Raw genomic sequence first — 15504 nt, 5'->3', positions numbered from 1 at the left:
ACTGCTGGGGACGCCAGTATAGATCTGATCAGATATCAATCCGTTCAGATACTATACCACTAAGGGAAGTGTATGCTGCGTGCGTGGGTGTTAGCGGTACTGGCGCTAACCCGACGCTGCCTAGGGCGACGCAGACCTTATCTGACCCTAAAAACATAACTTATATCACCGCCGGGCAATTAGGGGGTTAAACCATCATTAGGTAATAAACTGCGGGTGCCCTAAAATTATAATAAACTATAAAAAACAAACTAACTAACCAGCATCACCTGTAACACTTATACGGTGATCGCTGGTGAAAGGGTTAACTAGGGGGCAATCAGGGGGTTAAAACCTTTAGTAGGTAGTATATGGGGGTCCCTGTCACTATAAAACGCTGACGGCGAACCTATATACTTACCTCCCTAACTAGCGTCACCTGTGTCACTAGTACAGTGATCAGAAAAACGATCGCTTAGTGACACTGGCGACGGGGGGTGATCAAGGGGTTAACCTTTATTAGGGGGGGTTAGGGGGGTACCCTAGACCTAAAGGGGGGTACCCCTGACCTAAAGGGGGCTAACCCTAACTGCCCTACCACTTATAACTGTCACAAACTGACACCAATGCAAAAAAAAAACTGCTATTGGTGTCACTGTGACAGGGGGTACAGGGGGGTGATCGGGGGGTGATGGGGGGGTGACAAGTGTGCCTGCATGTTCTACTGTAAGTGTAGTGTTGTGCAAACCCACATTGATGTCTTCTCTCCTCGGCGCCGGAATGAAAAGACCGGCTCGAGGAGAGATGACATCACTTCCTCCGCCTCTGTTTACATTACAGAGGCAGAGGAATGATCTAATTGGCCGGGAGCGATCGCGAGGGGGTGGCCACGAATGGATGGCCTTCCCCTCACCTCTGACCGCCCGGGAACAAATGCCGGCCGCCTCTGGCACCGGGGGGGTCTGATTGGACACCCCGCCCGCGGGAGGCAGATCACGTACAGGTACGTAATTTTGCCTGTCCGTGCCATTCTGCCGACGTATATCGTCATGAGGTGGTCGGCAAGTGGTTAATGTGCACCGTTTAGGAGATATTCACCCTGAATATAGCCAGTTGTGTCACCGGCGCATGTGGTCTGAAATCCAGCATACCTTGCCGGAACCGTAGAGCTTTGTGCCAGAAACCAAGGGTTCCTGCGTGCATACACGGGAGTGACGTCATTGCTGCTGTGGCCAATCACATAGACGAAATGCACAAAGTCAGAATAAAGATCGGGGGGAAGATGTCAGCCCTCTCAGTGGTGACAGCACAGCACTGAGAGGCTTCATTCCAAGGTGAGTATTTCATAATGTGCTAGCATGCAATGCATACATTATGCAATTGCCTTACAGGTGCTTTTTTAAAAAAAAAAATTAAAACAACAGCCGGTTTACTACCACTTTAATAGACACCAAGCAAAACAACTATATGAGTTTCCAATTAGGGATATATATAGATATAGATATATCTATATATAAATGTATACATTATATTGCCATAAGTATTGGGACGCCTGCCTTTACACACACATGAACTTTAATGGCATCCCAGTCTTAGTCTGTAGGGTTCAACATTGAGTTGGCCCACCTTTTGGAGCTATAACAGCTTCAACTCTTCTGGGAAGGCTGTCCACAAGGTTTAGGAGTGTGTCTATGGGAATATTTGACCATTCTTCCAGAGCGCATTTGGGAGGTCAGGCCCGCCGTCTCCGTTCTAAGGTGTTCTATCGGGTTGAGGTCAGGACTCTGTGCAGGCCAAGTTTCTCCACCCCAAACTCACTCATCCATGTCTTTATGGACCTTTCTTTGTGCACTGGTGACACCTTAAGATTTCCCTTCACTGGAACTAAACGGGCCAAGCCCAACCCCTGAAAAACAACCCCACACCATAATCCCCCCTCCACCAAATGATTTGGACCAGTGCACAAAGCAAGGTCTATAAAGACATGGATGAGTGCGTTTAGGGTGGAGGAACTTGACTGGCCTGCTGTGTTGCGTTTGATATAAATATGATTTTTCTATAAGACTCATAGCATTCTGGTTTTACAGACACAGAACTTCTCAAACAAATGCTGTTGGATACAATGGGAATGTAGATACCATCGTATTCAATTGACAGTTTGAACAGGCTATTGTCTCTATAGCTACATTAAACAGGTAAGAGAGGGTCTCTCATACTGAAAGTATGACTTGTAGTCGGTTGTTATGGAAAACAACCTGAGCTATATAAAGGTTGCCAGGCATAAGCTGAAACCACTCAACATGGATTAACACCAAAAGCCACTCATCATGCATTGGAACAAAGGACACTCAAATCTGTCCCAGCCAAGAAGAAGGTGTCTGATCTCCAGAAGCAACGGAGATCATGAACACACAGTAACCGGAGTTAAGTAACTTTTAAGCATACTTTCACTGTGTATAGACCGTAGTTTCTGCTTATTTGCTAGGTATCTTGCTATAGATCTCTGTCAGTCTTGTGTTGTATTCCTAATATTGTAATAGTTTTGTATGTGCAGAATTTTTGTATAGTAAAAACACATATACACACTGCAGAGGTCTCAGCTTCCTTGTTTATACCACAAAGTAACCTTGCTAGATAGACGCAAGCAAAACACCTGCACAGAGTCCTGACCTCAACCCGATAGAACACCTTTGGGATGAATTAGAGTGGAAACTGCGAACCAGGCCTTCTCATCCAACATCAGAGCCTGACCTCACAAATGCACTTCTGGAAGAATGGTCAAACATAGACACACTTTTAAACCTTGTGGACAGCCTTCCCAGAGGAGTTGCAGCTGTTATAGCTGCAAAAAGTGGGCCAACACAATATTGAACCTTACGGAGTAAGACTGGAATGCCACAAGTTCATGTGTGTGTAAAGGCAGGTGTCCCAATATTTTTGGCAATATAGTGTATATACAGTATATATATATATATATATATATATATATATATATATACACACACACATACACAGTATCTCACAAAAGTGAGTACACCCCTCACATTTTTGTAAATATTTTATTATATCTTTTCATGTGATAACACTGAAGAAATGACACTTTGCTACAATCTAAAGTAGTGAGTGTACAGCTTGTATAACAGTGTAAACACACAGCCATTAATGTCTAAACCGCTGGCAACAAAAGTGAGTACACCCCTAAGTGAAAATGTCCAAATTGGGCCCAATTAGCCATTTTCCCCTCCCCGATGTCATGTGACTCGTTAGTGTTACAAGGTCTCAAGTGTGAATGGGGAGCAGGTGTGTTAAATTTGGTGTTATCGCTCTCATTCTCTCATACTGGTTACTGGAAGTTCAACATGGCACCTCATGGCAAAGAACTATCTCAGGATCTGAAAAAAGCATTGTTGCTCTACATAAAGATGGCCTAGGCCAGTGATGGCAAACCTTGGCACTCCAGATGTTTTGGAACTACATTTCCCATGATGCTACACTACACAGCAGAGTGCATGAGCATCATGGGAAATGTAGTTCCAAAACATCTGGGGTGCCAAGGTTCGCCATCATTGGCCTAGGCTATAAGAAAATTGCCAAGACCCTGAAACTGAGCTGCAGCATGGTGGCCAAGACCATACAGTGGTTTAACAGGAAAGGTTCCACTCAGAACTGGCCTCGCCATGGTCGACCAAAGAAGTTGAGTGCACGTGCTCAGCATCATATCCTGAGGTTGTCTTTGGGAAATAGACGTATGAGTGCTGCCAGCATTGCTGCAGAGGTTGAAGGGGTGGGGGGTCAGCCTGTCAGTGCTCAGACCATACGCCGCACACTGCAATAAATAGGTCTGCATGGCTGTCGTCCCAGAAGGAAGCCTCTTCTAAAGATGATGCACAAGAAAGCCCGCAAACAGTTTGCTGAAGACAAGCAGACTAAGGACATGGATTACTGGAACCATGTCCCGTGGTCTGATGAGACCAAGATAAACTTATTTGGTTCAGATGGTGTCAAGCGTGTGTTGTGGTGGGAGTGTCATGGTCTGGGGCTACATGAGTGCTGCCGGCACTGGGGAGCTACAGTTCATTGAGGGAACCATGAATGCCAACATGTACTGTGACATAGTGAAGCAGAGCATTATCCACAAACTTCGGAGACTGGGCCGCAGGGCAGTATTCCAACATAGTAACGACCCCAAACACACCTCCAAGACGACCACTGCCTTGCTAAAGAAGCTGAGGGTAAAGGTAATGGACTGATTAAGTATGTCTCCAGACCTAAACCCTATTGAGCATCTGTGGGGCATCCTCAAACAAAAGGTGGAGGAGCACAAGGTCTCTAACATCCACCAGCTCCGTGATGTTGTCAAGGAGGAGTGGAAGAGGACTCCAGTGGCAACCTGTGAAGCTCTGGTGAACTCCATGCCCAAGAGGGTTAAGACAGTGATGGAAAATAATGGTGGCCACACAAAGTATTGACACTTGTCCCAATTTGGACATTTTCACTTAGGGGTGTACTCACTTTTGTTGCCATACTATATATATATATATATATATAGTATATATATACTGTTATACTGTACACTCTCTACTTTAAATTGTAGCAAAGTGTCATTTCTTCAGTGTTGTCACATGAAAAGATAGAATAAAATATTTACAAAAATGTGAGGGGTGTACTCACTTTTGCGAGATACTGTAAATTAAAAACACACACACACATGGCAATACATTGTAAAAAGCCTGATAAAGGGACCAAAGAGATCCCAAAAGCTTGCCTTTTTAATGAGGACCTTCATTCCTGTGGGTTATTTTGTTCTAAATCCCTTCTTACCTGGTCTGTTGGGTTGATGTATAATAGCCTAGTCACCAGCCCAGCTAATCCAGTGCTGTCATGTGGTCATCTGCTGAAACCTGCCACACTCCGGGTCATTCTTTGCCATCCTCCTGTTGACATCATCAGGAGGCTGCTTGTCTCTTAATGGTCCTAGCAGTTGGCCTCCTGATGATGCCCATGTCATATGTATCCCAGGACACTTCTGGGCTATGTTGAACATATTGTACTTGTTCAATGTAATATCATCAGAAGGCCAGCTGGTATTACCTTTAAAAGACAAGCAGCCTCCTGATGACGTCAGGCTTTGGGTGAGGGGGACATCAATCTGTTTAGGCAAGAAAACTGAAAATGTGAGCTGAGCTCTGAACAAAAAAGGATAACCCACCTACATTTTTTTTTTTTTTGCGATTTGTGCAATGACCTAAAGATGTAAAGGTTTGGATTTAAACTTATTGATGGCTAACACAGTACAAGAACCTACAACTGCAATGAATCTATTGAAAGCAGTCACACCTTGGAGGTAGCTGCATCCTACTTAAAGGTACAACACACAGTAGTTATGTAGGGGCTGGCAGATGGAACCACAAGGCTTGTCAGGGAAGGCAGCCATCCAACACACCTAAAAGGGATTAGTGTATGGAAAAAATATACAGCTCTTCCCAATTAAATGGTGGGCCTTGGTGACCAAATCATATTCTTCTCTGATGTTCCCCTAATGTAAAGCATACCTGTTACCCTCAAGATGGCAGACTCGTTTGGCAGAATGTGACCAATCAGTGGCTTTGATGTCATTGTCCAGCCATTGCTTGAAGTGTTTGAAGCTGGAATCATTCATCTGTACAACATAGATCTCTTTGTAAATATTGCTGACTGAAAAGAGTTGGTACATTATGGACCCCATACTGTTATCAAGTACCTTGTCTCCTTTCAGCTGCCCTGTGGGGAAAAACATCAATAAAACCACAAACCTTTTACAGCTGAACTCTAGGCAGATTTAATAAAAACACAAATGAATGCAGATCTGTATTTATTTATATATAATTTAACATATTACTTTCAGCTGTCTGTGGGGAAAACAACAACAGCATGACATACATATATATATATATATATATATATATATATATATATATATATATATATATATATATATATATATATATATCATTAAATGTGTTTATATAATGCAAGCCTTGCAAATACGTAATTTTGACTCGGTATCAAGCCTCTTGCAGTCCATGTAGCAGAGATCAGACTACAAGAGGGAGAAACGGCAAAAGTAGCCAATTTGTTTGCTGCAGTGCGCTTGTGTACTAGCATATGCAGTTAATACAGAGAAAGGCAAAAAGGCTCTCATAAAGCATGGCCCAGTCTTATTAGCAGTTGGAAACTCTCTGAGTCAACATAATACAGTATTGTTTCTTACAAACATTAGAAAATTTGATGTTTAGAAGCACACCCAGGTCTTTTTTAAATGAGTTTAATGATAAGAATCAGCTCATGTGAAAGACTATTTTTCGATCATTTACAGTAAAGAGCACTTACTATGTGGATGATCCACCAGGACACCAAGGGACTACGCTATCACTGATTCATGCAAGTTTATTTTCCTTAGGTTGATCCACATTTCGGGTGTTGGTGACGAGATATTCACAGAACCCCCCCCGCCGCATTCCTCCTTCTAGCACAAATCCCCCCTCCATTCCTCCTTCTGGGGGGGTTATTAAGCCGTGTACCGTTCAAACTAAGAACGATCCTTCTGCTGTATGGAGGAGCGCTCCACTGACAGGATGGGAGAGAGCACAGAGAGCCCGCACCTCCTCCCGGCTGTCTAGCACAAATCTCCCCATCCATTCCTCCTTCTAGCACAAATCCCCCTCCATTCCTCCTTCTAGCACAAATACCCCCCTTCCATCCCCCCTTTTAGCACAAATGTCCCCCTTCATTCCTCCTTCTAGCACAACTCCCCCCCCTCCATCTAGCACAACCCGCCCCCTCCATTCCTCCTTCTAGCACAAATCCCCCCCTCCATTCCTCCTATTAGCATAAATGCCCCCCTTCATTCCTCCTTCTGGCACAAATCCCAACCCCCCCTTCCATCTAGCACAACCCCCCCCCCCTCCATTCCTCCTTCTAGCACAAATCCTACCCCCTTCCATCTAGCACAACCCCCCATTCCTCCTTCTAGCACAAATCCCCCCATCCATTCCTCCTTCTAGCACAAATCCCCCCATCCATTCCTCCTTCTAGCACAAATCTCCCCATCCATTCCTCCTTCTAGCACAAATCCCCCCATCCATTCCTCATTCTAGCACAAATCTCCCCCTTCATTCCTCCTTCTAGCACAAATCCCCCCCCCCCCCCTCCATTCCCTCTTTTTGCACAAATGTCCCCCTTCATTCCTCCTTCTAGAACAAATCCCCCCCCCATCAATTTTACCAATTCACAGCTATTTTTACAGGCTTTCTATGAAACTGTGGATGGTTGGGAACCGTCAGTACAGAGCCATTTGGCCACTGTGCTTTCTTAGCTGAGCTTTTATGCATTGATAGTCTATACATTACATTACCTGTGGAAGCCATCTCATGGATGATCATTACATTACCTGTGGAAGCCATCTCATGGATGATCATTACATTACCTGTGGAAGCCATCTCATGGATGATCCTTGTAGGAAAGCCCATGCTTTCTTCGAGTATACTGGTCCCAAGGGAAAAATAAGTATTAACAAAGTCCTTGGCATCAAAATCATCATCGTGATAATGCTTGCGAATGGTCTCAGACATTTTCTATGCTGGATCTTCGCTGGGTAGGTGTCTTACTCCTTCAAATGATTGTCGCCCTTTATATATCTGTGGAATATAAAGGTTTCAGTTCAATCACAACCTTCACACTTCTTTTATCAATATTGTGGTATTTGACAGCTGATACAAATAAAAACATCAAGATGAACAGGACCAGCCTTGAGATATTTAGCACCCTGTAAAAAATTTAGCACGGAACCTTCAGCATATGAACTGAATCTTGACCAGTCTCCTTGTAATCATTGCCATTGAAGCTGACACCCACTCTGCCCATTATGAGGGGCTCCCACCATCCCTGTGCTGTGCTGACTTCCTGGGTTTTTAACTTTTAGGTTCGTTAACTTTTCGTAACAATTATGAATGTTCGTTATGATGAATTTATCATTATGAGGGGTTAATTTTGTTTATTGAAAAAATCTTATAAACAACAATTTATATACAATAAAACCATAATAAATAAATAAAACATATTTACAATATAATTGAATATTATTTTATACAAAACAAGAACATTATAAACGGTACAAACCAAATTGCGCACAGCACAATCCCTACGGGAGAGCCAGACTAAGGAACATCACCGTCACCATGCATGTAGCCTTTTATCAAAAATAGATTTCATCTTGAAAATCTAGGGGAGTGAATCAAGAATACAAAGAAAAGCCACACACCCCGAGATCAACAGGCAGCAGCTACAGAGTCCTGATATTCCTCCACACCCTTATCCAGGCCTCCTGCTGCCACCTGCCTTTCTCAAGACCCCGAATCTTCCCAACCTCACCCAGAATGTCCTGCACCACCACTTCGACAGGGAGGATTTTACTCCGTAAGGATACCTGACACCGTGCACTCCACGTGAAATAACGGACTACTAGACTAACTAAAAAAAGTGTTTCCAAATCATAATCCCGACGAGTCTGGAATGCCCCATACACCCACTCTGCATAACTCATATGGGGGAGGAAGGGTATACTCAGAGCCCTCCCCACCCTCTTGTACACCTCTGTATTAAAAGGGCATTGAAGTAGAAAGTGATCCATGGACTCCACCACTCCTCCACAGTCCACTCTCGGGCAGCCCCGATCACTCATGAAAAGAAACTTCAAGTTGCCCTTCACATATAGTTTTCCATGAAAGGAAAGCCAAGCCTGATCCCTAAACTTCATTGGGATTCTCTCCAAATTAATCAATCGCAAACCCACCCCCAAAACCAGGCTTGGGCAATCCCTTAAGGCCAGTGGCTCGCAAAAAGCAGAGCTCATGATCCGCTTCTCAAGAAGTTTCCTTGGAAGAGATCTGACTTCTCCTGCTGTTACTTGCCACTGCCGAAGCATTTTCAAACACGGGGCAACATAAGCCGGGAGCTGTTCATGCTTGACCCTCAGGCTTTTCACTGGCCCACCATTCTCCCAGTCTCGCAGAAAGGGCCTAAACCAGGACTGGAAAATACCAACCCACCCAGGCGGTCTCTCTGCCAACATGTTACCAAGATTGTACTTCACAAACATCAGAGAGAAAAAGACTACAGGGTTGACCATCCCTAGACCACCCTCCCGCCTAGGAAGGTAAGTCACATTCCTTTTGACAAGGTTTATTCTGTTCCCCCATAACAGCTGGAAGAAACAACTATAGATCCTGGTATAGAGAGATACTGGCAAAATGCTAACAAAACTGACATACAGAAAAATCGGAATCAGGAAAGTCTTGATCAGATCAACCTTTTCCCTCAAGGAAAGCTGCCAACCTTTCCAGCTTGCCACCTTGGCATCAGCATTCTCCAGCCTGTTCACCCAATTTGCATGACCATAGTCACCTGGACCGAATTCAATGCCTAGAAATTTTTTGTTCGGGCTCCGGGAAGTCATCCGGGAGAACAAAGCTCTCACCTTCCACGCCCATCCAGAAAGCTTCACACTTGTCCTGGTTGACCTTTGAACCTGATGCCTCTGCATACTGCCTTATCACTGAGACCACCTCCTGCGCCTCCGCAGTCCCAGAGATAAAAACAGAAACATCATCAGCATAGGCCACAACCTTCAAAGGAGGCTCACCAGCGATGCCCAAAGGTACCCCACACAAAGGTCCACTCTCTATCCTTCTAATGAAGGGGTCGATTGCAAACACATATAGCAGAGGACTCAATGGACACCCCTGACGCACACCCGAGCCGACCGCAAAGGGCTGCCCGACCCAACCATTAACCAGAGGAAAGCTTTCAGCCCCTTTGTACAAAATCTTTAGCCAATCGATGAAACCCCCCTCCAGGCCATATTTGTCAAGAAGGAGCCACAAGTAATGATTAACCCGATCAAAGGCCTTAGCCTGATCCAATGTCAGCAAAAATTTACCCCAACCAGCAGCCCTACAACGCTCCAAGGCCTCCCGGACAGCTAACACCACTGAGAAAGTGCTTCTACCTTGGACCGAACAGTGCTGGTGGCGGGATAACAAACTGCCCGCAACTGGTGATAATCGCCAGAAGAAAATCTTTGCCAGTATCTTCCTATCGACGTTAAGAAGGCTAATGGGGCGCCAATTCCCAATCATCGAAGGATCTTTACCCTTTGACAGAAGGATCACTGCAGATTGCCTCATGGAGGGAGGGAGAGAACCCTCGTTCAAGCAGCCATTAAAAATCTCCGCAAGGTAGGGAGCCAGGATTGTCTTAAAACATTTATAGAACTCGGCTGTCAAACCATCTGGCCCTGGAGTTTTCTTGATGGCTAGTTTATCAATAGCCTGGATTACCTCATCTGCAGTGATTTCATCTGTCAAATTCATCAAAGGAACATTACTTTCCAGTCCTGGTGTAGAGTCCAAAAAACCCAACATCCTTGTCCGATCAAGGTTCCTTCCTCCCAGGAGATCGGCATAGTATGACCTGACAACCTCCAGGATCCCTGACCTAGACTTCGTCAGAGAGCCCGTACTGTCCCTCAGGCCATTGACCGTCTTAACTGCTACGCTCTGTTTACAGTTCTGGTAAGGGTCAGGCGAATGGTATTTCCTGTAATCCCTCTCCTGAACCAAAGAGGCGTGCCGGTCATATTGATGTCTCCTAAGGAGGAGCTTCACCTCAGAGATTGCCCCAGAATATCCTCCATTCAAAACAAGGCGGTCAAGTTTCCTCCGCAAACGCTGGTAGGTGATATACTTATCTTGCTGCTTCTTTCTTCCTATGGCCTTGAAAAGCCCAACAGTCCGCTGTTTAACAAGCTCCCACCATTCTGACTTGCTGTTGCAAAAGTCTAGGATCGTTACCTGTGCTTGAAAAAAATCCTCAAAAGGATTGTCTTACTCTCACGTCTTCCAGGAGGGCCGAATTCAATCTCCAGATACCCCTCCCCTTAGGTGGCATGTCTGGGGCATTCAGAGTCACAGATAGAATACAGTGATCAGAAAACTCTACTGCCCGACACACAGGTGCCGAAAAAGCTGAGTCTCCCTTTTAAAAAAAAACTATCTATCCTACTCTGACTATTACCTCGCTGAAAAGTGAACCCCGTGCTGTCTGGGCAGCACTTAATGTGCTCATCTAGCTTATCTCTGAAACCTCTCCTGTCTTTAGACCTAGTAATGGTGTTGAAATCACCTCCAAAGATAACCTGCTGGGCCTTAAAAAGAAAAGGCTTAATCTTTGTAAAGAGGCATTTCCTGTCCCACTTCGTCTGGGGACCATAGATGTTAATCAGGTGCAAGTCTTGCCCCTTCACAGAGATGTCTAACACCATGCATCTCCTTAGCTCTACCTCAATGACCCGCCGGCACGTTACCATACCAGAAAAAAGGACTGCAACTCCGCTGTAAGGCTCGGCCGCAAGAGACCAAAATGAGGGACCACGTCTCCACTCCTTCTTTGCCAGATGTATATCGGCCAGACTACTCAGATGGGTTTCTTGCAAAAACAAAATGTCAGCATCAAACTCGCTGAGCAAAAATAAGGCCATATGACGAGCACTTACTGATCTTAAGCTGGCAACATTAATGGTTGCCACTTTTAACGGAGTGGGAACTGCCATTAGGGTAGTTGAGGCAGCCGTTTCTTAGCCTGACTACTCCCTCTTCCTGGAGAACCAGCGCGCTTCGTTGCACCCTGGCACTCATCCTCCATAGAGGATGCCGAACTGAACGAGTCCCACTCATCATCATCATCAGACAGGACCTTAAACTTATTTTCCAAAGGCAAAACTTTAGGATTTAAGGTAACTGAACCCCTTTTTTTCCTTCTTTTGCCCCTCCTCCTCCTATCCTCCAACCACTCCATATCATCCTTAGACAAACCAGATTCAACAGCCTCCCCACACCTATCCTCCCCTTCACCCCCCTCCCCCCCACTCCCCCTTCCCTTATCTACCACCAGGCCAGCCTCTCCACCATTTTCCCCACTCTTCTGCACCCCACGATCCTCAATAGAAACCCTGCAGCGTTGGGGGAGGGGGATTGGCACCACACCTGACGCACCTGCCTCAGCACCTCTTGCTGCCTCTGCAATTTTAGAAGACACAGACACAGAAGGATTGGACACATTTTCGGCAACTGATACCTTACCTACAGAAGACACGGGCACACTAGGTAAACGCACAGACTGGGGAGACACAGACACATTAGGTATTGGCACAGACTGGGGCATCACAGACTGGGGAGATACATTAGGTATTGGCACAGACTCAGATGGACTCACAGGCACCCCAGCTGCTGAGCATCCTCCATGTCCAGGTGGAAAAACTCTCTCATGAGCTCAGGATTGTTGTGCATTGCCTCAGGACACTGACTGTAAGGATGTCCCACCGCATTGCACAGATTGCACCTGATGATATTACAATCCTTCACCAAATGTCCTATACGCTGATACAGAGAGCACTTCAACACTGGACAGGAGGATGCAAGATGCCCTTTATCTCCACACTTATTGCAGAGCTTTGGCTGGCCTGGATAAAAGATGGTCAGCCTGTCCCTCCCCAGGAAAGCTGAGGATGGCAGATGCTGGACGACATTATCAACGACCTTTAATTTTAGCTGCACAGACCGTCCCCCCGTCCATATTCCCCGATCGTCCACAATCTTTTTTAGGGGGCTCAGGACGTCCCCATACCTCCTCAACCAAACAGTTAAATCCCCTTGTGGTATGGACTCATTGCGGACCAAAATTGTGACCATTTTAATGAGGGGCTGGCGTGATACAAGCTTTGGGATGAGCCCTTTCCAGTCCGGCAGGCCCCTACACACGTGTTCATACTTCTTCCAAATTATGTCCAAAGACTCCGGACGGATAAAGGACAAATCATACTCCTAGGAACCTGCCGGACTGATCGGGGCGAAGATATCTGTGGGTGTAAACCCCATCTGCAGGATTTTATCCATCACTGTCCTCCTACTGTATGTGGGGGGACTCCACCGCCCTCCCATTTTATCTGGACAACATTCCTCCTTTTAAACAGGGAGGAAGATAAACCATTTTCATGCTCCTTCCCTGCTTGCTGCCCCTTCCCAGAACATGTAGCAGCAACACCAGCATAAGTTTTTCTTACACCAGCAGCATTTGCAGTCTTGTCCTTAGACACATTCAAACCTGCTGGCAGAAAGTCTGAATCAGCTGGGATAGCAGTCTTCTGATTAGCAGAGGCAGGACCCTCCCCCTCCCCCAAACACACAGTTTCTTTTCTGGGATCAATCACAGTCATGGCTGCTGCAGAGTCCTGGAAAGTTGTAGCACTACTGCACCCAGCATCTCCTCCACCATTCACAGGAACAGCCACTGTGCCTGGTCCAGGCAAAGTCTCTGTATTGTCCATGGACTTCTCTGCAGACTGAAGCTGACAGTTATTAGCAGATGTTATTGCATGCTGTACATTGTCTGTGGGTCTGGGCTTACTGCCTGCAGCACTACAATCCTCAGCAAGCACATTGTCATTAAAGTTCACACCATCCTGCACACACACTGTACCTGCACCTTGTCTCTCCACAGGTCTTTCTTCCACAGGGCTAGGAACGGTGTCCATCTTCTCATCATCCTGTGAAGCCACATTCAGAGGTGATTCAAGTTTATTGATAAAATCCAGCATGCAAGAACCTTCAACCTCCTGCTCAGATGTTCCACATTGCTGGGGAGTGAAGGGGACAGAGGCCTCCACCATTGAGGACTCAGCAGATGTCTGAGGTGTTGAAGAGCTGGGCTCATCCTCCGGGCCCACTTTCTCACTCTCTGCTGTCTGTACCTGCATCTCCTCACTGGTCTCCTCACCCTCCATGCAGGAAGCGGCTCCTCTTCTCATTTGGCTGAATCTTTCTTCATTCTTATATTTTTCTTTAAATGCTCCACTATTCTCCTTCAGAGAACTCACCAGTTCTTTCTGCTTCCTCAGAGCTTGTTCCAGGTCTTTCAACTCAGGCCTCAGAGCTGGTCTTTTCATGCTGAACTCTTTGGCACAAATCTGTTTTTTCTTTTTAAATTCATTTTTCAAAGCTACCAACTTCTCCTCTTCCTTCTCAATCCACATCAGTGTTTCAACAACCCTCTGTCTAAAGGCAGACAGGGACTCATCTTTCCTTGGGCCAGGCCCAGTGTCATCCACAGGCTGAGGCCTATCCAGGGGGCCTCCCCTTGGATCCTCCCCAGGATCCTGCATCACTCCTGGGGCAGAGGAGCAACTCTAGCCCCTGGTCTCTGGAAGCAAAGGAACCAGCAACCTCACTGTCAAGGAGCGGAATGGCAGTTTCCCACCATCCTTGTGCTGAGTTCCCAGGTCTGTACACCCACTGCATAGCTGCCAACTGTCCCGAATTTCCCGGGACATTCCCGGGACTTGGACTTCATTCCCGGATTTGTGGCGTCCCGGGAAATGTCCCGAAAAATTCGGTTCCGGTTTTTGAAACCGCCGCCGCCGCCGCTAGAGGTCGGCGGCCGGCGGAGACATTGTCTCCGCCGGCCGCCATTTTGTTGGAGTTCAGGAAGACGGCTGGGGGGGGGGGGCTAGACGAAGCTTCTGCGTCGCCGCCCACCCCCTGCCCCGCTCCGCCTCGGCCCGCCCCGCTCCGCCTCGGCCTGCCTCGGCCCGCCCCGCCTCGGCCCGCTCCGCTCCGCCTCGCCCCGCCTCGGCCCGCCCCGCTCCGCCTCGCCCCGCCTACCCCCCCGCCCCGCTGCCAGTCTGTTATGGAAAGGGGCGGGGGTTCTAGGTGGGGGGTGAGCGCGCGCACCGCTGTGGGACACGATGTGAGTGGGGGGGGGCACAGGGGACACCTGATGTGAGTGGGGGGGGCATTGGGGACACCTGATGTGAGTGGGGGGGGCACAGGGGACACCTAATGTGAGTGGGGGGGGCATTGGGAACACCTGATGTGAGGGGGGGGCACTGGGGACACCTGATGTGAGGGGGGGACACCTGATGTGAGGGGGGGGGCACTGGGGACACCTGATGTGAGGGGGGGACACCTGATGTGAGGGGGGGGGCACTGGGGACACCTGATGTGAGGGGGGACACCTGATGTGAGGGGGGGGCACTGGGGACACCTGATGTGAGGGGGGGGACACCTGATGTGAGGGGGGGGCACTGGGGACACCTGATGTGAGGGGGGGGCACTGGGGACACCTGATGTGAGGGGGGACACCTGATGTGAGGGGGGGACACCTGATGTGAGGGGGGGGCACTGGGGACACCTGATGTGAGGGGGGGGCACTGGGGACACCTGATGTGAGTGGGGGGGCACTGGGGACACCTGATGTGAGTGGGGGGGCACTGGGGACACCTGATGTGAGTGGGGGGGGGCACTGGGGACACCTGATGTGAGTGGGGGGGGCACTGGGGACACCTGATGTGAGTGGGGGGGGCACTGGGGACACCTGATGTGAGTGGGGGGGCACTGGGGACACCTGATGTGAGTGGGGGGGCACTGGGGACAC

At 47.6% G+C, this 15504-nt stretch overlaps 1 protein-coding gene across 3 annotated transcripts in view; it reads right to left on the bottom strand.

Moving 5' to 3' along the window:
* Positions 1-15504, bottom strand: part of LOC141110122 (indolethylamine N-methyltransferase-like) — a 47186-nt gene that overhangs the window by 10799 nt on the left and 20883 nt on the right. For all 3 annotated transcript variants that reach the window (XM_073601338.1, XM_073601340.1, XM_073601339.1), the window contains exons 2-3: positions 7445-7655; positions 5532-5739 (exon numbers count right to left, since the gene is read on the bottom strand). In XM_073601338.1, coding sequence (XP_073457439.1) covers positions 5532-5739; positions 7445-7589 — 353 coding nt within the window. In that variant the 5' untranslated portion in view covers positions 7590-7655. The remainder of the gene's footprint in view (positions 1-5531; positions 5740-7444; positions 7656-15504) is intronic.

The sequence above is a fragment of the Aquarana catesbeiana genome, linkage group LG10 (assembly GCF_042186555.1).
Source record: "Aquarana catesbeiana isolate 2022-GZ linkage group LG10, ASM4218655v1, whole genome shotgun sequence".
Classification (NCBI taxonomy): Eukaryota; Metazoa; Chordata; class Amphibia; order Anura; family Ranidae; genus Aquarana; species Aquarana catesbeiana.
This window is presented reverse-complemented; position numbering and strand designations above follow the sequence as displayed.